Source organism: Denticeps clupeoides, chromosome 19 (assembly GCF_900700375.1).
Source record: "Denticeps clupeoides chromosome 19, fDenClu1.1, whole genome shotgun sequence".
Classification (NCBI taxonomy): Eukaryota; Metazoa; Chordata; class Actinopteri; order Clupeiformes; family Denticipitidae; genus Denticeps; species Denticeps clupeoides.
The window spans coordinates 6,648,255-6,675,973 of NC_041725.1; the positions used below are offsets into that span (position 1 = coordinate 6,648,255).

At 40.8% G+C, this 27,719-nt stretch overlaps 1 protein-coding gene across 1 annotated transcript in view; it reads left to right on the forward strand.

The window, feature by feature from the left end:
- The window catches only part of rsrc1 (arginine/serine-rich coiled-coil 1), a 105,594-nt gene that overhangs the window by 48,510 nt on the left and 29,365 nt on the right, over positions 1-27,719 (forward strand). The window contains exon 6 of the mRNA XM_028961935.1: positions 6,824-6,875. Coding sequence (XP_028817768.1) covers positions 6,824-6,875 — 52 coding nt within the window. The remainder of the gene's footprint in view (positions 1-6,823; positions 6,876-27,719) is intronic.

The window sequence follows — 27,719 nt, forward strand, 5'->3', positions numbered from 1 at the left end:
TGGTAATGGTAATGCCCGGCATGTGACTCGCTGTGGCGTGGGCTGGAAGAGATCACATTGTGCAAATACTGCGTTTTCCCATGTCGCAACACTGCCCGGTGCACTAATATTAGTTTTAGAAAGCAGTTACATAGCCGCTTACTCCAATAATGTTGAGTATATTGAGAGAGGGATAACTGTAGATTGTAACTAAACTTTTTACTGTAGTTTTTGGACACAACTTTTCGCGAACCCTGCAGTGCAGTAGTATAGTCCCATACCAGGTGACCAGATATGAGGACAGGGGAGGTGCTTGGGTCAGGAGACTGAAACAGAGGTCAGAACACCGCAGATGCTCTGAATCTTCTTGCTGTTCATGGATTTTAAATGGTTCCTTTTGGTTAGTTGTAGGGCTGCACGATTTGGGGAAAAAGACATATTGCGATTATTGAGATCAATATTGCGATATGCGATTGCGATATGATAAAGGACACTTGCTTGTATATCAATGAAAAGTCGCAAACTAATAGTGAAATGTTTAATTTCAAAGTGAAACATACAAGCTACTTATAACAACCTGAAATGCCCAGTGCTTTCAAAATACAATATTCTACAAATATAAAATAATCACAAAAAAAATAAAATAATCACAAAAAACTCTTTACATTACTGTCGAACGACAAACCCTGGTAAGGCTAAACAACTGTTTTGATTATATTTGGCCATTATAAAATCCCGTATTATAGTTCTTATGTTTAACCAAAACGTTGTTTGGAGGCTGACTTGAACACAGGGATGCATAGCTTTGCTAGCTTAGCTAAGGTTAAGATTTGTAAACTGAGGTGAATTTCTTTAGGAAACCTTCAAAGTTTGAAAAAAGTTAACTAAATAGCTAAGAACAGTCTAAATAGTTAATGCCTACATTTAGCCAAAACGTTGTTTGGAGGCTGACTTGAACACAGGAATGCATAGCTTCGCTAGCTTAGCCTAGCTAAGGTTAAGACTTATAAAACGGGATTTTATAATGACCAAATATATTCAAAACAATTGTCCCGCTTTACCTATGAAATGTAACCCCCCGGAATCTGGTTTGGAGCGTACAGCGGTTTGTACAGCCCCAAGCAGCACAAGAGGGAGGCATTTTTATGTACTTCTCTCCATAGACATGTATATGCTTCACGCCACTGCAGAGCCTCTCGCAATATGGCGGCGACGTTGACGTACGATGCAGCTCGTCATGCGCCGTCTACCCATATGTCTCCGAATCGAAAGTCATGTGACCAAACACGTCACATCCGACTGAGATGTGAGATGTGAGACTTCAGTCAGCTCGCCAACTTTGAGAGAATGAGAATGGATCAGCAACATATCCGATCCAATCCATGTACTAATAATTTAAATCGTATCTTTTTGCGTTCATGTAATCGCACAGACTGACATCGCGATTACGATTGCAATTAGATTAATCGTGCAGCACTAGTTAGTTGGTTGAAGGGGGTTGTATGTATGTACGTGTAAATGTGCTTATGAATATTTGTGATTATGTGTGAGGCTTGTCTGTGTCTTAGATTAGCAGGTCAGTAGCAACTGAACTGAGCCAATCACAGCTACGGCCGTCCCACTGCCGGAACTGAGAGAGTTTTTTTTGGACAGCATGAATGTGACTGTGTGGCTAGGCTAATTGGACTAATTGGCTTTGCTGCACTGTGAGGGAAGATAGAGACTGATCCAGTTTTCACTCTGTGGGCCTGCACACCCTGGACCATTCTCATGTAATCAATCCAGGTTTCTCTCTCTCTCTCTCTCTCTCTCTCTCTCACACACAGACACACACACACACAGTTCATGTGGCTGATTTCAGTAAATATGTTGACATTGTTTAGATTTCATGAATCAGGCTGCATAAACTCTGTGACAACTAAAAAGCTTACCATGGTCACTTCAATGCTCTACTCTCTTCAAAAATACTTACTCCTCACAATCAAATACACTTAGTAATGATTTTCTGTTTCATAGCCTTTCCTTTTTCAAAGCCATATCATCAGTTATTTTAATGCTATAACCATAAACTTAATGTTTTTTTTTTGGTTTAAAAAAAAAAAAAGAAAAAGGTATGCCATTATAGTGTTAAAAACTAGAAACATTTAAAGCTATACTAGACTACTATAGTTTTTTTGGTGGCCTGTCTTAAGTTAGGTTTAGTCTGGTCTTTGCATCAAGCTGTCATTTTAGTTTTTATTAGTCATAGTCACGTCCATGACTGAGAATTTTAGTCTTATTTTAATCAGAATTATCCTAGTTTTTGTCTAGTTTTTGTCAATGAAAATAGATAAAGCAGTAGAATAGACAAAAACAGAATGTTATTTTAGCCGAACTCATTTAATTGAAACTCATTTAATTGAAACAAGGTTATCTTTTTGGAATATTATTACTTTATAGACTCAAGAATACACTGTATGCATTCCATTTGCTGCATTTCTTTTCCACTTCATTGTATAGAAAGTGTGCCCCAAGGTTGCTTCACCTTTTTCTCCCAGCCATCTGCTAACATACCACAAGTGAATGCGTGAACAGGGATTGAGGAAGTGACCGCATCTGTGCGAAACAGAAATACTGCATAATAATAACGTGATTAAACACAAGGAAATAATGTCTTGTCTCGAAAATAGTTTTTATTTTGTAAACCACATTTTGTCTTGTTTTTAGTCATCAGGAATATTACATTATTTATTTCTTTATAGTTATCTTCATGTAACTAGTATTTATGTTGCGTCTTATGTTTTTTTTTTATTTTTGACGAAGATATTTTGTCAAAACTTTCCTTGATTTAAACGCCACTATTTACTACAATTGTGTCCCTGATGAAGACATACAACCCTGAGTGTCTCCATGAGGGCTATCCCTGTAACTACTGATTGTAAGTCACTCTGGATAAGGGCGTTTTTTTGTACTGACCACCGTGGCAAGAACACCGCTTTCGCTGCAATAAATGAGGTTAGGGTGCACGAGTAGTGGTTTTGTATTACAGATTTATACATTTTGGGTTTTTATGGGTTGCCTCTTTTTCACCAGTAAAATTTGGTCTGTAAAAGATTCACCTGTAGTTTCATACCTCTGGCCTGGTTGGTGTAGTCATGTGACAACCATGACTGTGTGAGCATGTGTGTATGTTTTCTGCTCACCCTGAGGATTTATTAGATTTTTTATTAGATTTCACACTCATCTCTTTTTGCAGTTAGAGTGCAAGTCTGATCCAGTGGCACAGGGTCCCTTCTTTTCTGTCCCTTTCGTCCGTCTTTCGCTCATTTTTCTCTTCCTTACACCAAGAAGTTGATTGTCATTTTAATGTGGTGCATGTGAGGCCCAGCTGGAAATGGTGTATATCTGTGTGTTTGTGTGTGTGGGTGGAGGGGGTGTGCAGCCTCTTGGGAGCCCAATTAGAAAGGCTTTAGCTTTAATTAACGCACCAGTGTGAATTCTGGGTTCTGTATGACTGGTCATTAACGATCTTTATCATTATCACCTCATTCCTGTGTGTGTGTGTGTGTGTGTGTGTGTGTGTGTGTGCGTGTGTGAATCCATTAGACCCCCGTTCTTAGTCTGTTTAACACCGCATCTCAGTTTATAGGGTGAACTAAACTCAAACTAATGTTACTGATCCCTGTCAGGCATTTTGCTTAAGAAAATAAAAAAAACACTTTCTGCTCCATGTTTTTTGCTTTTCTGTGCAAGTTCTGAGTTCAATAAATTATATATATTTCGAGATGATGAGCAGACGGCTTTTACCAAATGTAGTGAAATTGCCATAGTGTCCTCTCGCTCTGATTGTGAAGTGGGTGACTGGACCAGTCACCCACGTCAGAGTTTTCTGACGTGTTTATGTAACTACTTTTCTGGCCTCCCATTCGTTACCCGAGGAAATAAACAGTTATGCTATTCTTCTTATTAATGCCCATTTCCATTCAGTTTCTTTATGTAGCATCTCCCCTTCCTCTCAGAGAGCGGCGGGAGGAGGCGAGCCCACTTGTGTAAATACACACGGTGTTATGTGGTCTGACAGATGCCTTTGGGGCACAGTAAACAAATGCGAATGTAATTTCTGGTGAAATTTCATAATAAACTGTAACTAAGATGATTGCCATGCAGCCTATTATCGGGCCACTTAAATGCTGTGATGTGTTTTATGGCGTCCGCGTCGTTAGCACCGGGAGATGGAGTGTAATTGTAATCACTGCTGTACGAATGGATGAAAATGAGAAAGAGGGAGGAAGGTGCGCTGACTAGACACGAGTGTCAGTTTTGTGTTTTTTTTTTCTCCCCTTCACCCAATCTTCTTCTCCACCATGTGATCAGTTCATCAGTCTACTGCACTCGGCATTGTGTGATGCAAAGTTTCAGTAACTGATGTGGGATGTGAACAACAACTTGTCTATCTCTGTATAAGCGCACCCTGGAAGACGCCTCCGGAGAAGCAAAGCAATGTTTTTTAAAACGCTATTGAACGCCGGAACGTCAGGAAGGAGAGCGAAGGGAAATTTTCCCAAAGAGGAGGGAGAGGAAGGAGGATTGAGGTTGGGGGGGGGGGGTGATGTGTTTGTCATCTAAGACACAGCAGAGTGACAGTTTTACATTAAGAGCGGGTCATTATATTTCCCCCGCCGCCGCCGAAAATGACATTTTTACAAAGTGACAAGTTTACAGTTTGATAAATCAAATTTCTGCTGAATAATGTGAGGCAGGAGCTGTCAGTGCCGTCGCCCGTCGTCGGTGCCGTGGAAATGATCCTCGCAGGCTTCACATTCAAATTTGATCCTATTAGCATTTAATTTCTCCCTAATCCTACACACTCACACACACACACACACACACACACACTCCTGCGCGTCAGAATTATAACAAGCCACCTCCCACCGACACCAGCAATCCATACCGCAGCCGCCTTTATAACTTCCTTACCCGACAATCCTTCTTTCTTGACAATTAACCCGCTCAAATCTAATAGCGGGGATATTGGAATTACACCCTGCTTCTTTTTTTTTTTGAGGAGTGTCAGAAACAGAAAAAAATGGAATGGGAAAATGAGAGGATCTTTTTCAATGGAACTGTCAGACACACAACTTGTTCACAATACACACTTGCACAATCAGACTTTTATTATGTTGTTGGATACACTGACTTGCCCTCTTATCGCACTTCAGGGTCACTCCTGTGACTACTTGCTTACTGCTGCTCATGCCTTATCTTGGCTCTTCTGATTGTCTCTTACTGCTATTTAGCTGTAAAGAGGCCAGACAGGGCCATGTTCAGGCATCACATTTCATAAAGTAATCCTATCTTTTCCAGGGCTCGCTCTTCTTTAGAAACATGAATAGTTTTGTTTAAGGAGGATGGTAGGAGGTTGATAATAATTGTATTATGAGAGTGAGCCAATTGTCAGTCTGATACAGACAGACACACAGACTTAATTTATCACACAGAAATTCACAATTTATGAATAGTAGTAATCAAGACTAATTTTAAATTATATTCAGCATATTTTATTTGAAAATAGTATCCCAATTACAGTAACCAATTTATGCCATCATTAATATTGATCATCAATTGCATATTATATAATTGCAATGTGTGATAGATGCTTTTCAGTTGCCTTTCCAGTTAATGTTCACATGCTTCTTATACCTGAAAAAACACATTGAATATGTTGATGTATGATTTACGAAAAAAGTACGTATGATCATACATACAAATACATATACACCCCCAGACAAAAGTTTGAATGCACCTACTCTGTGGCAGTTATGGAGACTAAGGTGGAGCCATTTTGAATATTCCGATGTAAGAAACATATTTAGTATTTGTTGTATCAGGAGAAAGTTTTTTTTTAGAGTTGCCTCTTTTTACCTCTTTGTTCACTATTGTCATCAAAAGCAGTTTCATGAGACGCTCATTAACATGAGTGAAAGATAAGTGTTCAGCATAAACCTTGAGGAATGTTGGAAACCGTCCCCATTGTGTGTATGTTTGTATGTGTTTGTATACAGTACAGGCCAAAAGTTTGGACACACCTTTTCATTCAATGTGTTTTCTTTATTTTCATGACCATTTATGTTGGTAGATTCTCACTGAAGGCATCAAAACTATGAATGAACACATGCAGAGTTGTGTAGTTAACAAAAAAAAGGTGAAATAACTGAAAACATGTTTTATATTCTAGTTTTTTTGCTCTGATTACTGCTTTGCACACTCTTACACATTCTCTCGATGAGCTTCAAGAGGTCGTCACCTGAAATGGTTTTCCAACAGTCTTGAAGGAGTTCCCAGAGGTGTTTAGCACTTGTTGACCCCTTTGCCTTCACTCTGCGTCCAGCTCACCCCAAACCATCTGGATTGGGTTCAGGTCCGGTGACTGTGGAGGCCAGGTCTCCACTTTTTGTTAAGTACATAACTCCACATGTGTTCATTCATAGTTTTGATGCCTTCAGTGAGAATCTACCAATGTAAGTGATAGTGATCTAATCAACATAAGTGATAGTGATATCATAATCTTTGTACTGTGATCGTCAGTGTTTTATTGACTATAGTAGAAGAAAATAATAGCACTTAATCATTGGTACTTCACAAGCCTTTGTAGTGAAGCTGGCCACATCCGTGCGTTTTTTTTTTTTTTTTTTTTTCTGTTTTCCTTGTTTCCCTCGACTCCATGGGAAATGAGGTGCATTGACCAACTCAGGCCTCAAGCCCTGACTGTCACACCACTAATGAGTAGCTAATGTAGAGTCTCCAGCCCAATTAAAGGCCCTAATTAGCATTAGCTAAAAGCTTTGTTTGTTTTTCTTCCTTGCAGACACCTGCTGAACAGGCCAAGGCTCGACTCCAGCTGGTGCTCCAGGCAGCAGGTAAAGTGTCCGTTCTAATCCCTGAATATTCTTGCCCAAATGAACATAAAGGCATTCAGTACAATTCATTAAAGTCATCTGTCCTCATAATGAGTGGAAATTTTAATCAGAGGAGTCAGAATAAAATGGTCATCCTACAACTATTTCTCATAACCTTTACTTTAAACAGTCTCGCTTACTATTATAACCATTCACTGACATAGTTGGACATGAATTGTAAATTCCAATCAAAATTTAATGACGTGTTTTATTGTGTGAAATGTGCAAACAAATGTATATTGTATTCTTCTGCATGACTTTAGCCTTTTTATATTCCAACTGATGGGCTTTCATCCCCAGTTCCCACTAGTTCCACATGCTGCGTGCAGAACACATGAAGATCACATGTAAACACTCCCAAGTGTGGTTGTGTGTGGAATGTATCAGTTGTGTGTGTAGGAAGGTAATTGCATCTGACGGCGCGGTTAACCTGTTGTGGTTTTCCGCTGCCATGGCAGCAGTCTGAATCTGAAAGTTTTCTGTTTAGCAGACAAGCTTCAGTTCCAAAATAGTCGAGACTGGCTATGCTCAGTTACGCCAGCATTCCGAAACTGTGGTGGATTCCGTGTGTTTATGGGATAAAATTTGGGCTCATTAATAATCATGGCAGTTGAGTTGTCTAAAGCAATTTGGCCTGTACAAAACACTGGGAACTGTGGCCGTTATATCAGCCTAAAGTGCCTGACAAAGCTCTTTTTCAAAAATGCCATATGAGCAAGACTCCATCTTAAAGCTTTTCTTACGGGAACAAGAAGTTTGGAACCTCATCAAGGCCTTTTCAAACTTCACCACCACCAAAAAAACCCCCGCAGTTTTCTTCTAAACACATAGGGAAAAAGTGTTGACCACATTCATGTATTAATCTCTTTATAATATTCAGTACAGCTCTACTGAATAATATAAATAGATTTCATGAACTGCTGCGGTGTCGGTGTCTATAAGAGATCCCCTTCACTCTAGAAGAAAGGGAAAAAGGATTTCAGGTACATTTTGTCCATCCCACGTTTGTTAGCCTTTGCTCAGTTATTTCAAGGGAACCACTTCCTCTGTACAGAGTGCTGCTGAAAATGAAAGTTCCACCTAATCAAACCTCAGCATTATAATTAATTTAATTGCAAAACCTGTTAAGGGTTTATGCTTCAGTATTCTATCAAAATCCAAAGCATTTGCAATCAAGAGCAACTAAGGGGACAATCACAAAAGCAGTTGCATGTTTGTCACTTTGTGCTGTGATCGCATTACACCTGTACGGATTAATTTTCAGTCCTTCCGTTATACTGTAGCATGGTGCAGTCACTCCTTATTACTTGAATACAAGGCCGCCTATTCAAACAGATGATGATCAAGCGAATTAGCCATGGAACAGTGTCATAAAGTTCCTCACTGTTGTAGATTGGTCTAATAACATCACGTTCAAGGTGAGCATACACCGCACCACTGATTCTGACAGCCTGATTGACACCACGCTGTGGGGTCGCCATGATGTACAAAGTTATGGGCTCTAATTATTTTCTAGTTGGATCATGGCTTATTAGTAATGCACGTTAGACAGGCTGATGGACTGTCTGTGTGTGTGTGTGTGTGTGTGTGTGTGTGTGTGTGTATGAGAGCATGGCTCGTGTTCTCAGCCCATCACTTTCAGATGTGTGTGTGTGAGAAAGTCATATGTCATCATTTGGCTGTGTGTGTATTCAGCGCTGCTGTGTTTGAAGGCTCTGATTATGTACCAGATGTGACAGCCTGCTATTGCATTTAAATTGTGTGTGTGTGTGTGTGTGTGTGCTCAACTGTCATTCTCACAGGAAACATATTAAGGTACCAGAAATCATACATCATCTACGAGCCAAACATACCATGTGCTGCTATTAACACCTACCGCAGTGTACTCCACACATCTGGGCAGAAGAAGGGCAAACGTACAGCTGAAATGGGCACAGGTGGAGGCAGAAGAGGGAGTGGGGCGAAAACGAGAGTCCGGATCAGAAGGAAGGGAAGGAAAGGCGCTGAGGGGGAATTGGCTCGTTTACCTGTCCTGTGAGTAATTATTGTTTATGAAGCGCTGTCACTTCCTCCTGCTCTGCCCATGCTGCGCTACAGGAGAAATGGGTTGTGATGAAGAGACTCTGTGATGTGTGCTTACACTACTGCCCGACACCCATTACTGGTCCAGCGTCACACTCTGCAATAAACTAAACACACTTACAGAGGAATTGTGCATGGGGCGCTTATACCCGTCGCACATCTGGGTGGGGTTTGCTCCATTTGATGCCAATGCAATGGTTCACTGCTGGGTTAGCGACCAGCTCAGCTGCAAAGACTTGTTGCTTGGTGTACCTATACACTATCAACACAATCAAAAATCCATATTATTAAATGATCTAGTTAGAAATGGGACTTTAGTTGTTCATGTTGCGTCCAAACACTCTGCGTGTGCTCAAAAACGTGCATAATTACTGATAACGAATTATGAATATGTCTTCCATGTCACTGATTTAATTTTATTAACCACTTAATCCACACAAGTGTCATGGATGCCGGAGCCTTTATCCTTTTCATCTGTATCATGACTTAAATGCATGAACCCACAAAAGGCAGCATATGGATTGGAAAGAAAACGGCGTTGCTCAGTCCACACATTGAACTGACAAAAATAAATGTTCAGCCCCCTTTCATGCTGCACCATACTTACAACCAAATTCACCACCACCCAACCAGCAATGCTCAGATGTCAGAACTATTTAACAAACTTAAATCTCCTTAAAAATACTCATAAACAGCATAGCAGTGAACTCGAAATGAGTTTGTGATCATGGCTGAAATTTCTCATGGGATTCTTCAGATTGTCCCAAGTTGTTATAAATTGTCATAAATTGAATGGAAAATGTGTTGAGAAGGTGCCCCTATCACTTATACGATAGCTATAGGATGTGTGTGTGTGTGTGTGTGTGTGGCTCAGTTTGTCTTGAAATGATCAACATTGGTTTAGCTGCTCTTATCACCTTCCTTATCTGTTTAAACTGCTTACTTAGATGTCCAGGTCATCTCCCTCCCTCCCTCTCTCTCTCTCTCTCTCTCTCTCTCTCACTCTCTCCCTGCCTGGGTGGAGGAGCAGATGCTGGGGGCTTTTTACAATGGTAATGTCCTCCATGCTTTAAGCCTCTCTGCTTGTCTGTACAGCCGCCAGTCATTTTTTTTTTTTTTTGCTTCTTGTCTCTCTTTTTTCACTCGTTCTGTCTTGAATGAGGGTCTCCAGAGATCCCCAAATCCTGCCCCTGTGCTCCGCCCTCCCTTGGTTGTGTGTGTGCGCATGTCTTTGTGTGCTGGAGGTGGATTGACTCTCTGGGTGAGTGTGAGCAGATCATCTTGGCGTAAGCGGCTCGGGGCCCTTTGTGGCCGGGCTTCTGCAGGCTGTAATGAAGCTCTGAGCCCCCAGGGGGGCCGCCTGGGGCCCTACGCTGGCTCTCTATGAAAGCATTGTGCCGATATGTTTATGGGTCACTTCCTGCATTGCCTGGTTACTGCTACTGGACACACACACAGACATAGACACAGTAATTTTCAAATGTGAGCCCTGGTTGTACATATATGTAATATATCTAAGACATATAATTTAATAAAAAGAAAGTACACTCCCAGATTGCATAAATATAATGGCCATTTCGAAAAGCAATTTATCGATCTGTCTGTCTGTCTGTCATGTTAAATAAGAATAATGTTTTTGGTTTCAGTTGTTTTTTAAGGAGGGGTGTAATCGGTTGACTGTGGAGTTGGGACATTTGGCAGGAGTGTGTGTGGTTAGTTGTGTTAATGTCCCTGGCTTGGTCTGTTCAGTGGGGCAGGATCATAATGAGATCTGATTAAGCCCCTCAGTTCCTCTGTCAAAGCTGCCGTAATCCACTGAGCAAACACACACACACACACACACACACACACACATGCACACACACAGTTTTCCAAAAAAGCACTTGTGTGTGTCTGTTGTAACAGTCTCTTTTTTTCCTGTCACTCGCTCCCTCTCCCTCTGACACACACAGACATGTATTTGTTTGTGGAGTTGGGAGAGAACAACCCAAAGTTCTTGTACCAGATCTCTGGATATAAACAGTTTTTTTAAATTCCAGTTATATTATTGCAACTGTAATAATTATAATAATTTTTACTTATGCCTGAACAATTTCCGAATTTCTGCACTGTACTACGTATCTGTATACATGTATAAATACTTTATTGTTACCTTAATTGAGTAAATGTAATAACGTCTGTCCTTCTGCTCTTGTAGTTGAAATGATTTAAGGTGTCAGTGTGAAGCGAACAACCCCCTTGGTCTATGCCAGCATGACAAAAGAGTTGAGGGATCAAAGGTCATTAAAACTTCAGCCCCTTTATACAAACAGTGTTTGCTGTGACCCTTGACGTGAGTACCTTATAAAGAGTTCTGCTGCTTAGGGACAAGAAAGTGTACATGTATTAAAGCAATGAAGATTATTTAAATAGCATTTATAACATTATAACACCTTTACTTATCTTGCTTTAACTAGTTTTAGGTTTGTGAATTAGAATGATGATGGTTAAGGTGGACATTGTGTGATGTGTCGCTAATTCTGTCAATTCTGTGTGTGTGCGGATCGTCTGTCAGCAGGGGTCCCTGCAACAGATGTAGACTCGGCAGACCGCACACATGCATGGTGTCACTTTACGCCCTCCCCACACACACACACACACACACACACACACACACAGTGGCATGCACACGGAGTTGTTCATTTACTGGAACTAATAGGCTCATTTGGTTGGTATGACCTGTGCTCTCTCTTGACCCCTGTCTTCTCCTGTCTTCCACTCTCTTCTGTCACTTGTTTTCTTTCGCCGCCTTTCGGGTTTTGCTGTTTTATGGGAAGATGATGCAGCCACTTACTGTTTGTTTGTGACTTCAGTTGGCCAACCAGAATACGGGATTCTGGTTCCGGTGCTGATGAAAGTCAAAGAACAGACTCTACCCATCTACCCGCTGCCTTACAACCCCCATATACAGACAGAAACAGACACAGGCTCCCAAACCCCCTTCATGACTGTGGAATTCCTCTTGGCTGACAGGCTGGCTAATTGTGGAGCAGTGCTTTGTAATTTAGGGGGAGTGTTGCCATTGATCTGTAGGATTTATGTGTGATTACCTCACACTTCCAGTCAACACTTGTGATTATCGGCCTGCGTTAGACCAGACAAGAGCCGGAATACCTGAATAAGCTTTTATTTATCTGAGAGCCTGGCCATTCACTTAAGATTATTGGACGAACAGTGAGCTGTGGGTGAGGGATGGAGGGATGAGAGACTAAAATAGCGTGATGAATGAGCAAAATGCGGTGCTCTCAACCATCTGAAGCAGGGGTTTTAATGTTTGTTTTGTGAGTGCAAAGACCATAGGGCCACGTTTGGTTGGCTACACATTTATGTTAAATAAGATCCCATATTTTATATATCTCATAATCTTGTGATAGTTTATGAATTTGAATAACAAAAATGTTTTAAACCTTTTTTATTGAATTCTAATTCTGCAGTTTTTTTTTTCATTTGGAGGTTGGGTTGGGCTGTAAATGTTCAGGCGTTACAAACTTCTCAGATAGTGTAGTTTGTAATGTTCCATGTAGCACACAATAATAAAACCACAAATGAAATTGAGGGCGCTCTGCCCAAGCACACTGCACAAACTCCAGAGCAACTCTGATAACCTGTAACCTATGGACAGAGTTTGATTCAGTGCCACCACTCATATAATAGTCATGCTTGGATGGAGGTTGGCGCTTGGCTTTCTGTTTCTATTTTTTAAACCAGTGTGTATGTGAAAGGTCTGAGCATGATGTGCAGGGTGGAGGATTTTGTTGTGTGATAACATAGTGTGACAATTCTTTTGCAACATATAGTATTTATTTGTTTATTTAGTTAGTTATTTATTAATATTAATTACACATGCAAAAAAAAAGGGGAAAATAAATATAGAAACGAATGAATAAGAACAAAATATAATCTTTGTCATCGTTTCTAGCCATCTATTTAAAGATTATTTTCCAGAAAATTCTCCATATTTTCTGAAATCTGTCGAGCTTGTTTTTCATTATCATTCATAACTTATAATTTCATATTGTTGAGATGGATGTTGAGAACAGTGTAATTGTTTCTGGGTAGTTCCTGGTGACAGGCGTATGACCTGCTGGAGTACTGTGGAAGAGTACAGTAGTGTGTGTGTGCGTGCATGTGTATGTGTGCGATGTGCTGCTCACTTTTTTTTACTAGCAAAATTCAAACAGCATCTGGTAGACCCTTGAAACGGGATTAGGTTCACATCCAAACAGTCATTTTGTCCTTTTCTTCCCTTCTTTCCTTCTCTCTCTCGCTCTCCCTCCTTTCTCCTCCTTCTCCTTGTCTCCGTTGTTGGTATTTTAAACCACATGGTGAGTGTGTGTGTGTCTTTTTCTCACAGTCTCAATGTGTACACATTTCCATAACAGAAAAAGAAGGAATATTTTTAATTTGCTGCTTTCCATAATTTTCTCAACATATGGCATAAACGATTTTGATGCAAATGTATGCGCTAATTATTTGCAGACGAGCCTCAAACAGGCCTGCCATTGAAGTGGAATGAAAGCAAATTTGCAATCACCTTAAATTTTGCTAACCATTTACTGTTAAGTAAACTTTGCTAAGTAATTTAATTACCTAGGCCTGCTGGCTGGTATGCTCGGGGCTGTTTGAGTAGGAAGTGTGTGTGTGTGTGTGTGTGTGTGTGTGTGTGTCTCTCCCTCTCTCTATGTGGATTGTATTTTGCAGGGAATGGCCTGAGAGTGGCTTCAGTAACGCTGAAGAGTCTATGTGTGGTAGGGGTGTTAGAAAAGATCTATTCAGCAATATATCGTGATATTTTACGTGGTTTTATTATATCGATACAGGAACATCAAATATAAACAATTTATCAATACAGATTTAATCCAAAACTATGTTATGTTCTTTTGGCCAAATTATGAATCTAATGTGATCCACATAGATCGTACAGAACATCTTGTGTATCAGCTCTGTTTTTACATTTTCAGTTAACTGTATAATATGGCAATAAGTACAGTATTACAAAATTGTATCGTGACACGCGCTGTATTGTGAGATCCTTGCCAATGCACACCCCTAGTGTGTGGACTGTCGAAATGATATTTAATATAATATAGTTAATACGGTAATATGATTATAAGACAACCATCCCTCATGTAAATAGGTTCTTCACGAGCTATAGAGGCCAAGATAAAAAATGCTCACACATACACACACAGACACCCAGTATGTCAGTGGTTCTGATGTTGACTGTGTCACTGCTGCCCAAAAGCACTAAAGTTGGACTGATAATGGAGAAGCTGTGCATGTGTTCCACTCAAACCTGCACTAGCTTCCATCATTCTAAAAGCGATTACAGATGGAAATACTAAAGTATTAAATGTGCAGTGTTCTGTGACGTGTGTTGCGCATACAGTTAATGCTGTTGGTATATTAGTATACATGAATATGTTGGTGTGTGTCGGTCTGAGTGCTCTATCGTGTGGGCTGTTTGTATGTGTTCCATTAATGACTGAGTAGAGGGCAGTGTGTGGCACCGTGCTGTTTGCACGTGTGTGTGTGTGTGTGTGTGTGTGTGTGTGTGTGTGTTTATGAGTATGCCCTTCTGTCTGGTGGCAGCATATACATGATCAAAACAGAAGTCCATTCTGCCTTGGCCCGCGCTCCCCACTCCTTCACCCTCATTTCACAAGGCACCTAACAAGCTTCACTTTTTGCGGAAGTTTTGGAAGTTTGGGTTCGTTGAAGGGGGAACGAGTGTCATTTGTTCTTGATTAATTTTGAATAATCTTTTTTTTTCTATTTTCATAATATATTTTTGACTTTTAACAATGCTATGAAAGTTTTCCAAAATAATCTTTCTCCTCTCTCCTTCTTTTTCCTCACTAACCCATACGCCCCCTCAATCATTTACAGTGTATGACGTGGGGGGTTAAATGGGTGTAATAAAAACCTCTTTGTTTTAGTTGAGCATCGGCCCATTCATCATCACTTTTATTTAATATGAGGAAATAATTGTGCCATCCCCCGGCCGCTCCGCTAATGGCCGTCTTTCGCTTTGTGTTTGCTCTGTTGATCGAAATGAATGAAATTAGAATAAACAGCCCCTCGGAGCGGGGCGTAATCAGGTCCTGATTAATGCCTCTGCTGTTTTCAGCGCCTCGTGCCTAATACCGGAGCACCTGATATCCCTCCCATAAACAGGCCGGCCTGTTTGTCTAAATGGAGAAGTGAAATGACGCATTTGATGAGTTTCTGATTGACCCGCGTCCCCACTCCCAGCCCGCTGCGCTGAGCCCAGCGCTGTGAGTAATGTGGGGGCCGAGGAGACGTGGATTTATTAAACGCTGTGATTAATAGAGGGGCACGGCCCCACCTCCCAGCACACACCCACCCACCCAAAAGAGACTGTGTGATTATTATGCCATTGTGGATCACCAGCAAAAAGGGGTATTGGTGGTGAGATAGTTATATGGATATTAAAAGTAGTTTTGAATACATTGATTATCTGATGATCCTTAGTGTACCATACAACTTGGTAGGACACACCTACTCATCTTGATGTTTTTTTTTTTTTTTTTTTTTTTTACATCGTAGAACAAAACTGAAGACACGGGATTACGAAACAACACACGGGAGGTTATGTAATTAACAAAGAGAAAATACAAGTCAAAAAGTTGGACATTTGAGGAAGGAAGCTTTTGCTGTGATTGCAGCATTTCACACTCAAGTTAGACAACGGGGATGGTTCAACGCAACTGTCCTGAAGGTTTACGCTGATTAATTCCTTATCATTCACTCGTGTTAATGAGCATCTCATGAAGCAGCTTTTGATGATGACAATAGTGAACAAAGCAGCCGTGAAGGTAAAAAGAGGCGACTCTCAAACAGATTAATCAAACATACTTCACTTTCTCCTGATACAACAAATCCTGAACAGGTTTCTTGCATTGAATTCTTCAAACTGGCTCCATTTTAGTCCTCACTGTAGGTACATGCGAACTTTTAACTCTAATTGTATATCAGTGTGCGTGTGTGTACCTGTGTGCTTCACAAATAAAAGTCTTTAGTCTTTTTGTTTGGCTTCAACTTTCATTTCAAGCAGTTCTTGGTTTTAATTACATTAGTGGGGGTCCTTTAGTTTTTAGTTTTTTTAGAATGAAGGAATAAACTTTGCTGGGTTGATAAATATTTAGACACCTGTCCTGCCTAATAAGGCATTTTAACCCTTGTCAATGCTTGTGTGTGTGTGCGTTGTGTGTCTATTTTTATATATACACATACACACATATATATGTCCATTTCCTTCCAGCACTCTCAATCCTTGCACTAATGAACTCCTAATTTCATGTCATTTTCTCTAGCAATCCTGATTTCACCTCTTCTTACCCCTTCACCCACTCTGTATAGAGACTAAGTGATAGAATGGCTTGATTTAGAGAAAAGTGTGCAGACAAGTCTCACGCTAGTGTCCGGATAATGTCTTTCAGGCTCCTTCAGAAGGAATTCAGCAGGACTGACAGCTTCACACATGCTCACAAAGGTTCATTTTCCTAAATGAATGGGTAGAACCAACTGTGGGTAAACAGAGAGGGCATGAATTCAGACAGAATTGTGTTTTTATACATGTGCAGAATATCCACTTCTGATCTATGTCCTGACATTAAATACATCATATTGAATGTCTTGTCTTAATTTGCTGCTCTGAATTTTGGTAATTATTAGTCTTAGTTTTATTGTATGTTACTCACTGTACTGATCCAAAGAGCTTAGTCTCATATGATTATGATTACAGCACTGTATAATTCATAATGGATTTGTTTATATCTTAATTTTCCCCGTCAGATAAGACTGAAACAATGAAAGTTTTAATATTTGAGAAACATGGCTCATTGTAAAAAATAAATAAATAAATACATTTAACAATACACTGTTTATATCTTGTATTTTCAACACATTTAATATTTTTGGTGAAGTGGACCTTCACATCTCAAATGCTGCAAATCCCTTATTGAAACTATCAGTTGAAAAGTCTGGTAACCTCATTGCCCTTTTAACAAGTGAGGTTTAGAGTTAGGTAATTGACTTTTTATGTTAAAGTGGCCCTTAAGTGCTCATTGCAGATCACTTTTCACATTTCAGAGTTGGAAAACAATCAAACTTTATGAGTGTAACCACTCATCCCAATATAATTTACAAGTAGCCATGTCCATTTGGGCTAGTAAAACTGACACAGACACCATCAAGGCGCTTCTACCTGGTCTATTTCTATGCCTAGACACTCAAGTGATTTTCATCTTTACTTACGCACCCCTCCCTGATACATTTGGACCTGGGTCTGCCCAATAGGATCCATTTAGACATAGCAATCTTCATCCCCACGCTGGCGTGGTACAGTCCACTGATGACAGAGACATCAACTTGCTGTCTGTGAGATTGATGGCACAGTGAAAAAGCCATCTCTCTCTCACTCACACACACATGCACACTCTCTCTCTCTCACTCTACCCCTCCTAACCCTGGGCGGGGGTCAAGAGAAATAAACAACTAATTAATCCATCCGTTTTCCTAAAGTTGCATATTTCTGCCTAATTAGCTATCGTGGTAATCAAGGCCCTTGAAAAATGCAGGCCAATCCCTCCAATTTAAGGATAAATAAATAGTGTAAATTACAGTACTCCTCTTTCATCTCCGACAGGAGTGTGTGGCACTGGAATTAATGTTAGTTTAATATCGTGCATACATATGCACAGTGCAGGTATTTCTGTCTGAGCCTTCAACTGTCACCAAGATTTCGCTCAGCATCTGCCTTGCACATGTTCAGGAACCCGTGTGTGTGTGTGTGTGTAATTAATATGTGTTTGTGTGCACAATCTCACCCTTCTGAGCAGTTTATTCTCCACTCCCAGCCCAATTCCCAGCCCAATGCTGTACGCTGAGAATGTAAAGCATGTTTTAAGGGTTATGAGTGAAGACGGGCTTTTTTCACATGCATCAATCATCTTAGCCAGCAGGACATTTTATTGTGCCTGTTTAAAGAGATCTCATTTATTGGAGCCAGTTTTAGGTGCAATCTGAGGAGGTTTCAGAGGCTGAGATGAATGAGTGCAGAAACGGTCTGGAAAATAGAGGAGCGACCTCCGGTTGGGGCTGACCTAAGAAATTGAGGATATGTGACTGTTTAAATTTAGGATATGGTAGAGAGAAGTTAAATATAGTTGTAAAAGGGCAAAATTAATTATAATAGCAATACAAATATATTTAAAAGTGATTATTCAATAATACACGTTGTCAAATCCTCCAATATTGTCAGAGGAATAACATTTATTTTTAAAAAATGCTTTATTTATTTAGGATTTATATCTTTAAAGGATTTAATCCAATATTAATACCTGAAATTAGGAGTAAATACACATTATGTAATAAATTGATGAAATATTTTGCCACAAACACAATTTTTTCACATTCTTTACCATAAATTAATAATATCCATATGTTCTTCTGAAATAAAAAATGTCCTTGTTTAATCTGTGCCTTATTTCATTTGTGTATCATTAATTTGATATTAATTTTTTATCCTCTGGATATTGAGACTGACTAACTTGTAGATTTTCTTCATGTAAAACCTGCAGTGTGGTAACGATGTCGTGCTCCATGGCCATATTCCCTCCCCACCCCAAGCTGTGACTGTCCTTGTCCTAATAGCTCCAGGCCTTTACTGGCAATGCAACCATTACAGGTAGCTGGGGGAGTCGCTGTCATAGGATTTTGGGGAAAGAGTGATGCCAAGATAAAGAAAGGAGTTCAGAAGGAGAGGTGATGCATAGGTTCTGTTCAGGAAACGACAATACAGATTAAGCTCTGGGAGTTTCAGACTTCCTGAACCGCTCTTATGAATGCGCTGTATATAGGAGGGAAGAGACAGAAGATGGGGAGGCAGATAAATAGAGAAAGATGATGTTTGTTAATTCCCACCTAGACCTTGTGTGTCTCCTGTAACACCAGACAGGCTTTCTCTCCACCATTCACCCTGGGACGATATGAGGAGGATGAGCATCTAACGATAGACATATAATCCCCCCAACCCCCTCCCCCCCAATACACGCAAACAGCAAATCCACCCGATTAGCCGAGGATTTCTCCTGCCTCCTCTCCCCCGATGCTCTTGTTAACACACTTCCACTTGGCCCCTGTTGCCAGCTGTGGATGGGCAAAAATATGGATCAGTGGATAGAGGGACATTTTTAAAAGAGGGGAAAAAATGTTTTGGAATAAAGGACTTGGTTGTTATTGTGTCGGTAATCTGAAGCCCTCTCCCTCCTCCTCTGCACTGTGCTTTCTCTGTCTCTTTCTCCGGTTTCCTGTCGAACATGGTTTTATCTCCTATCCCCAGACATCTTTTAGTGTGGGCCGCTCCCGATTATTGGTGTAATCGCGCACATTTAAGATGCCGCGATAGCAGGAGGCAGCCCCCGAAAATAATCTCAACCCCTCCGCTTTCCCCTCTTGCCCATTGTGATGGACTCAAACCACACACTGGCGCAGCCAAATCCTCACGAGGAGCCTGAGAATTACGAAAGGCACACAGTATTTTTATCCATCATTTTTTACTCTGAAAACAGTAGGCCAGCAAATTCCTGTAGAAAAGCCTAGTTAGACAATGCCTGTGTAAACCCATTCCTCCCATTTCTCTATGCTTATGTCACTTAATGTAATCTACGGATTTGCAGCTAAGAAGATTTAGGCCACAATGTGAGCGAAACTGCTCTTCTAACTTTCTTTGCCGGCGCTGCGCCAAGCGAAGAGGCTTGTGGGGGAATTTGGTTAAAATAGGAGATACCCAACTAAGAAAATCCCAAAGTCGAGTGCAGGGTCAGCAGCCAGTTTTCTTTGCTCTTTAAGCCACAACACATTCTCAGTCATTACCTAAAGTATTGCAAAGACACTTGACGCTGTAATATTTTTTCGCTCCGCACTGGTCTAGTGTGATTTTTCTCAATCCAAGACATTTTGTCATTATTGACTTGTTTGAAGGATTTTCCGTTTTAAGATTTTAGCCAATTTACTTAACACTAATACATAACAATTTATGTAGGGTAACATTTTCCCAAAGTTTAATACAAACAGAATTATTATTATCATTTTAATGACACCTAGTCAGAGACAATCAGCATACATTGTTATGTTATTGTTTAATTCACTAAATAATTGATAACTGGAGCAGATGCATTCAATTTGACTATCAAGAGTCTCATGGAAGTGTCCCAACTTTTCACATTTTTTTATGGTATTCTTTGTATGTGTGTGTTTTAAACTTTTCCAGCTCACTCTCACCTGTCTGTGTTTTGAGTGTGTCAATGTCAGGTGATCTATGAGGCAGTCAAGCTCTTTAATGCTTATGAGGTGGACATAAGCATCCCCTGCAGGGGACCAAGGGCCATCTTTAGTGGGTCTCATGATACCAATAGTGAGCCTCATCAGCCAGCAGGGGCCCTGGATTCAACCCCTTACTGGGACGGAGGGCTGGGGTCGCTCCTGCAGAGATTTGAAAAGAAATTAGCGCAGTAGTGTAATCTCATTATAACGAGGGCTGGCCGCTGCTCTGGTTAGCATTAGCCCAGCAAATGCTCAAGTCTTGTACTGTATATAATTTCGGCAACCTGATATTTTAATGTCTCCATACAGACTATAGGGACTGAATGTCATGAGTGAATGACTGCAGCATAACTATGACTTTGGTGCCTGATGCTAATTCAAACAAGTGTGCATGTTGTGTCCAATTTGGGCCCGAGCGCAAGAGACGAACAGACTGTGTGTCTTTGTTCAACCCTTTCTGTCTGCAGTGATGACAGATGTGCTTTTGTGTTTTTCTGATCTGGCTGAATGAAGCACAACCACCAGGCCTTAAGCAGACAGTCCTGGTTATGTTCAGATGGAACCGTGAGGACGGACTGAACTTCACCACATTCATTAAACGGCAGTTGTTAACACTCTAAAACAGGGCCTAACCCTAAAGGCCAATGTTTACCACCATGTGAGGGTCATTGGAAGGCATGTTTGTGCTATATTAGGTTGGCGTACAGTTGCGCCTTTTGTGGTATAGTGTCTGTCCCTGAGCTTTTATCCCCCTATGGCAGTTCTCTTCTAAGAGCTGACTAAGCCACTTCATTGACTTTGATCCAGTTTTGGGGGGCAGTTCAATTTTCCATAATGCTGTTGATCAATGATTTCCTTTCAGCGTTGATGTAATTAGTGGGGTTTAAACCCGTTTGCGAGGCCCAACTGGGATGGTTTTTAGGGGGGCTGGAATTTATTATTCAGGAGGTTTAAAGAGGATCAATAGATGCTGGTCGCTCAACAGTGGATAACCAGCTCAGGCCTTGGTGGGGTGGGGGTCTCAGTGGGTGAATGGAGGGCTGGGTCGGGGTCATGTATTGAGGGGTTTGTGCTGCTGACTTGTCCCAAAAGCCTTTGGAAGCCCCATGATGCCCAAAATGTTAGACAATAAATAAACCAAATGTGTAAAGAGATATGAGGATATATGGAGATGCAATTGAAATGTGAAAAGAATAGCTCTCCTCTAATATCTGATCTGTTAAGTGGTGAGGTGAGAGTGGTGCAAGTGTTCAGGTTGGTTCACGTTGCCTGGTGAGTTTCTGGCGGCGGCATAAATATTCTCGTTAAAAAGTAGTGCTGGTAATGACTGTGGCTGCCTGATCTGTGTACAGCGTCGTTCCGGGTAGGAGTTTCATGCTGTGCATGTCCAGAGATCTACAGCACAGCATTATCATCTTACCAGAAGTTTGGAAAAACATGCAACATGCGCGTTTAGTCTGAAAGCAGCTTCTGCTAGAACAGTCCAGCTTTATTTAACCATCACCCTTGGTGAGCAGTGGGCAGCCATGACAGGCACCCAGGGAGCAGTGTGTGGGGACGGTGCTTTGCTCAGTGGCACCTTGGCGGCTCTGGATTCTGCCTTACCTGCTAGGCCACCACTGGCCCTATATTTTGTTCCCACTGTGTTCGAGTATATTGTACTCTGGACATTTGACCATTTTCTCTAGGCAAAGTTGGTAAAGTTCATCTAAATGTGTTGGCTTTCTTGCAAAGACCTGGATTTTAAGCAGATAAATTTCACATAATTTTGAGGTCAAGGTTTTCCTGTCCATTATGAGTGTATGTAAACTTCTAAACTACTACTGGAAAGTCCTGCAAATCCAGTGTTAAAAGTTGCCTAAATGCACTAAAAAACTATCCCCCTCAACGCAGCAGTATAACTGTAATGATTTAATTGAAATGTGAATGATTGAGGATGGCCATTTTGAAATTATTAAACCACTAAGAAGCACTTAGAGGAGGATTCAGATGAAATTATAAACCGATTAATTTTTGGAGCCTGTTATCAAGTGTTCTAATTACTGCTAAATGGCCATTACTTCAGTTGAAGTAATGATTTTTAAATTTAATTTTATTACAGTAGGATGCATCTCATTCGGCCTTCATTTATTGCAGCCCTTTTACCTCTGCCTCACCACAAAGCCGTGACCATGTTCATTAGGGGGTTTGCGATTAATCGTATAATCGATGCATCGCGATGAAGACATGGACGATATTGCATCAATGCAGTGCAGAACATAATCGATTACATTGCAATGACGTTGCTTGGTGATTTTGTGACGGCAGTATAGAATTTCTCGTTAAAAAGTAGGGTCGGTAGTGACTGTGGTGGCCTGAGTACAGCGCCATTCCGGGTTGAAGTTTCACGCTGCACGGCATCTGGCAGCCACGACTTTTTTTTGCGCAACCAATAGAATCCACTTCAAAACATCCACAAGAAGCGGAAAAGGAGGAAAAGCTGATATTTCTCTGAGTGTCCAGAGACCTACACAATACGTTATTGTTTTCTGTTTTTTTTTTACGTATGTGATAAATAAAATTTGTCTTACCGGGACACTCATACTTTTTGTGCAGGGCCCTGCGGTGCCCAGAGCACGTTTGGTCTGAAGGCGGCTTTAGATGTTCTACAATCTGTGCTCACCTGACGTCATGGACGCCTCAACCAGGCGGTTTTCTGGCGTTTGTGCTGTCAGGGGAGTGCGGACTGAACACAGATCGTTTTTCTGTTCATTATAGCGAAGTGTCCACACAGTGTAGAGTTCTCACAATCTGAACACAGTCTAAATAGTCCCATCAGGGTCATGTGAAATGGCATGTTTAGTTTAATTCAGTTGACAAATTTGACATGCCGCTGTTAACCAATTTCTCCCTGAATTATTAATAAAAATAATGTTAATAGAAAGGTATTAGACATAAAGTAAATATTTGTTCTGTAAATCTGGTCTAAAGTTACACCAAATCGTTTCCAATTACAAATGTTTTTCTTGACAATAGAGGCCTTTGTATTGATTGCCTGTAAGCTTTTTCAATAGAAACCGTCTAATTTCTATGCTTTGACTGAGTTGATTAAATAATGTCAGTTTAGTTCTTTACCCTCTGTCACTGTATTTTGTTGTGAAAAGTTACCAGTGGTTACAGGCCACCATCTTGGAAGAGAACAATTCAAACATTTTTCTGCTCACTGTAGCAAATCAAAGCATCCACACGTGTGTACGAGACCTTAGCTCTTTTATTTGAAGAGGTTCACACCTCTTATTAACCATCTGAATATTTACAGTTTCAACCTCAGTTTAAAGGTCTCACTATGGAATCAGATTTGTGCCAATAATTTGAAACTATATTGAAACAAAAATAAGACATTGAAATGTAAAATGAAAGGTTGGAATTTTGACAACCTACGTTTTTGCTTCCATCTCGCTGTTTATCATTTTTGCTTGTGAGACTTTAAATTTCGCTGCTCGTTTTTTCAGTTTCACTGCTGGCGTTTCAGTCACTCTGCTTTCATGTTTCATGTTTACGCTCCAGATGATAATTCAAGCGCCGGCTCTCTAAAAAGAGCTGAACTTCCCATCACAGAGCTGTCACTCAGATACCTGCTGGCCAATGAGGTGAAGCCCCGCCCACAGGAGAGAACTGTGGCAAAAGTCCAACCGAATCCTCAGGCAGCATAAACGTAAAATGGTGCGAAGCGACTGAAATGCCAGCAATGAAACTGAAAACGCGAGCAGCGAAATTGAAAGTCTCACACGCAAAAATGAAAAAGAGCGAGATGTGAGCAAAAACGTAGCTTGTTCAAATTCCAGACTCTTATTTTACATTTCAGCGTCGTGCTTTTGTTTGATATTAGGAAAGTTTTGTTTTTGGCACAAATCTGATTTCATATCTAACCAGTCATCAAACTCTCTTTTGGTTAACGAAGTGGTTAATGAAACTAATAAGGCTAAAAAAACGTGTTGACACGTTTAATGATATGATCATTTTTGCCATTTGTAGATAAATAGAAACCAGACAGTGTCAGGGTTTGAGAGCTGTCCTTCAGGGGTTGTCATTGTTGTTTCTCTCCATAGTGTCAGAGATCACTCAGTTCTGAGTCCTTCAGATGCTTCTTCGTGCACATAGTCTTATGTTTGACGTTAGTGGCCTATGCATGTCTGTGTGTGCCAGAATCTGGCCTCTATTTGAAGTTAGCAGCTAATCTGGATTAGAGGGTGTGACGTGGCCGGGACTTGAGTACTTTCAAATGAAGCCTGCGGTAAGCCTATATCCAAACAAACAACAACAAAAAAAAATGTAATAAAATCCATGTGATTTAGCCTGGCCCGGCACTTGCATCCCAGCTATCACATCAAAGGCAGCAGGAAGAAAAAGTGCAGCGCTTCTGCGAATAACGTGAAAGGGGGTGTCTCTTTTGTAATTGCGTGAAACAAACCAACAAGGGGCTAAGTAATGGGGCTTGAAACAGCGGCCTTCAGAGCGGCCATTCTTCAGCGCCCTGTGTGGGTGTGAAGAAGGGAAACTGCGAGCGGGAGGGAAAGAGGGGGGATTGGGACAGGCCAGAGTGGGCGGCTCAGAGCAGCCAGGAACAAAAAAGGCAATGCGGTTGGCACAGGGATGCGCCCGGCAAAGAAGAAGAGAAAAGGAGGAGGGGAGGGGGAAATCCTCTGGAACCAAAATGAGCGAGCTAATTACTGGCACTCATTGTTAGCAAAGAGCGGCCCAACAAAACAGGGCTAAAGATTAATTTCATACTTCATCCTCTTCATGCACAAGGGGGAGACTAATCAGCTAAATTGAAAAAAAAAAGGCAGAGCGGATTCCGTGCAGGGACTGCAGAGACGTTCGCAGTTTACGCGCGGCTAATTGTAGCTTGCGCAGCTATGATTCTTCACCTGGCCTCCTTATCCTCATTCCATCTTTATTCATGTTTATCGCTCATCGGCCACTGCGTCACACCACCAGCGCACGGAGCCATAAATGCAGCCGTGTTCTGCTCACGAAGGCCGTTGATGGGAGGCAGAGCAAGAGATGAAGGCAGAGGACACGGAATGGGACGCTCAGTTCAGCTCATGCCGATATTGGACAAATCTTTTCTTTTATTTCTTTTATTTGTTTATTTTTAACTTTTTTTTTTTTTCTTCCTTTTTTTCAAGTTTTGAATTATGCATCTAATTCTGCGGATGTTTATTTATTTATTGCAATTTTTTCGCTTGTTTCGTTTTTTTTTTTTTTTTTTTTTCTCTCTCTCCCTCTCCCATTTCTTTCCGGGGAGACTTGGGGAGCCTGGACCCTGTGTTTGGGAGATGAAAGGGCCGGGATTCATCCGGAATCTCTGCCCTGCCACTGAACCGCTCCAATTCCCTGACAAAGCTGTCAAGCCTCATTGTGCCCCTAACTGGCGGGGTAAACTCCGTCTGCCATTTGCAATAAACAGCAGCCCTGGCCAAGTGCCTGTTTCAAACCTTGTCAAATCATGCAGTTTTTTTTTTTTAAGCTTTCTCCTGTCCTTTATTTTTACATTATTTTTATACATGCCATTGTAGCACATTTGCGTTTGCAACCTCTTGTGCTAACAACAAACACTCACACACACAGTCCTCAACAGTTTTAATGATGCTCTCACGTCACCATGGAGGCTGAAAAAATGGTCTTCTGATCACAATCAGCTACTAACAGATGTTTCGTAGTCATATCGTAAGCAGAGGCAGAAAGTGCCAACTGGCTGTGCGATATGGCATAAAATTCATATTGCGGTATAAATTTAACCATAGATGGTATATATTGCGGTATTTAATTTGATAAGTAAATTTAAATGTAGCTGTTTTTGAAAGGGTAACATGCATCCATAGCAAAGGCAAAATGATTTTTACAGATAAACCAACATATATCATAACTGTATACCAGATAAAACAATATCTAGGCAATTCTACGGAAAGTGGACTTTCTATCCCACCCATAAGGCCAGTGAAATATCAGGTATTTGTATGATGTGAGGGATTCTATAAAATTGTCTGTATACAACTGTGGAGTTTACATATTTAAATATGGCCAGAAAATATTTAAAAACACTAAGCTTGTTCATATTTTATCATGCAGTCCCTCCAGGATTCCAAGATTTTATTTTGTTGTTTTTAAAATCATAAGGACTTTTTTTGCACAGGACACCATACAGGCTAGGACCGGCCCTGGTCATTTCCATGCATGCTTTAAGTACCCAATCGGTACCCTTTACCCGATCGGTTCCGCGCCTGCGGCGGTACGGATCGGGCCCTGACACGTGCCCTGCCCTTAGTAAACCCAGAGGTCAGCAGCGACCGGCGGATTGCTGACAGATTGAAGGCTTGTTTGATTTTATTTATTGGGTCTGCCATATTTTTAAGACCTTTAAAGGATTTAAGGATTACTAGTCATTTTTAATGATGTTTAAGACCTTATTTCTTGGAAATTCGAATTTAGGAGTCTTCAAAGATCCGTGGAAATCCTGCTGTGCGCTCTGTGCTCTTGCCCGACATGATTGTCTTGTGCTGCAAATAGGCGTGGTTTCGCTCAGGTGATGTGACTTTGCCATTTTTCGCGAGGAGCGGATATTTCTGCGCTAGGCCAGCATAATGGCCAAATTTATATAGCATACCATTTATACCACGCTCCATACCTCCGATCAGTATCTGTATGAGAGTATTCTCTCTTAAGGACAGTAAATAAGGTAGGTGAGGCTCAGTTGCAGTTAATGTTGTTCCCCATGTCTGAATAAAAATCATAACTCGTGGGCTTGTTGTTAGGCAGTGGTTCAGCGCGGTTACGCACAGCAGGTTAATATGATATCGTATGATTCTCAATCCCTATAAAAAGCCTAACAAACGTAGGCTTAACTCCAGTCTTAAGGTGTACTAGCCGAATGATGGGCCCTTCTTCTTTTCACCCCGTTCTCTTTTCATGTGAAGAGACACCCAAGGGAGACTCTCCTGCCTGCCGTGTCTTGTGATCCTCTCGCCAGCCTCTATTATCCAGCATATCATCCCATACTGCAAGAAAGCATTGTCTACATTTTCACGTCTCATGTACTTGTCTGTATCAGTCTTTATCTGTGAAAGATACCAGTTATATAAAAAAAAAATCTTATCTGAATATGGTCAAAAGATTAACAGTAATAAGAAATTCATCTTTAATATGATGAATTAGGATTTCTTGTTTATATTGTGTGAGAAAAGAATTTAAGAATGAATTATACAAACACTGCAGACATTTGTAAATGTTCCATTTGTGGGAATAATGAATCATCTTATCTTATCTATTCTTCATGGGGCTGCTAGTATACAT